Source organism: Pygoscelis adeliae, unplaced genomic scaffold, assembly GCF_000699105.1.
Source record: "Pygoscelis adeliae isolate BGI_AS28 unplaced genomic scaffold, ASM69910v1 Scaffold294, whole genome shotgun sequence".
Taxonomy (NCBI): Eukaryota; Metazoa; Chordata; class Aves; order Sphenisciformes; family Spheniscidae; genus Pygoscelis; species Pygoscelis adeliae.
The window spans coordinates 1529010-1529603 of NW_008824722.1; the positions used below are offsets into that span (position 1 = coordinate 1529010).

Here is a 594-nt window from a genome sequence, read left to right on the forward strand (position 1 = left end):
CGCGGCCATGGGCGGGGAGAAGCCGTCGGCGGCGGCGGGGCCCAGCTCCACGTCTCCCAGCAGGCCCAGCAGCTGCGAGGGAGAAGGCCCTGAGACAGGGCGCCCTGCTGCTGGGGGGGTCCCAGCCGGCCGCAGGGGGCGTGGGCAGGCTCCCTGGACATCACCCAGCCCCACCGCTGCCTACCTTGTCCGTCAGGCGGGAGCTCAGGGGGTGGTAGCGCAGCACCAGGGCTTTGGTCACCTGTGCAGGCAGAGCAGAGTCAGCACCAGGCCGGCCCCCCTGTCTCTCCCCCCGTCCCGCATCCAGGGCAGGCCTTACCCAGAGCAGCAGGGTGAGTGCCTGTGTTCGGCGGGGCCCCTCTGCCAGGCCGGGCTCCATCCTGTTCACTGCAAGCTGCAGGATCTGCTCCAGCTGCTGTCCTGGGAACACAGAAGGGACAGGCTGAGCCATTCCCCTGCCAGCCGTGGGCAGGGACCCACAGCGTCCTGCCCAGCCCCCTTACCCGCCGGGTGCTTGTTCACCAGCCCTGCGAAGCACTTGGCAGCTGTGGTGGCTGTGAAGGGGCAGTTGCAGGGGCAGGTCCGCGCCCGCAG

General features: G+C 70.7%; 2 protein-coding genes across 2 annotated transcripts in view; one reads left to right on the top strand and one right to left on the bottom strand.

Moving 5' to 3' along the window:
• ZDHHC16 (zinc finger, DHHC-type containing 16) overlaps nt 1–594 on the top strand; it is a 16309-nt gene that overhangs the window by 5467 nt on the left and 10248 nt on the right. The window lies entirely within an intron of this gene.
• Nucleotides 1–594, bottom strand: part of MMS19 (MMS19 nucleotide excision repair homolog (S. cerevisiae)) — an 11957-nt gene that overhangs the window by 1281 nt on the left and 10082 nt on the right. Inside the window, exons 22-25 of the mRNA XM_009323271.1 lie at nt 504–594; nt 320–420; nt 185–241; nt 4–72 (exon numbers count right to left, since the gene is read on the bottom strand). The exon at nt 504–594 is cut by the window's right edge and continues 30 nt beyond it. Of these exons, the coding sequence (XP_009321546.1) occupies nt 4–72; nt 185–241; nt 320–420; nt 504–594 (318 nt within the window). The remainder of the gene's footprint in view (nt 1–3; nt 73–184; nt 242–319; nt 421–503) is intronic.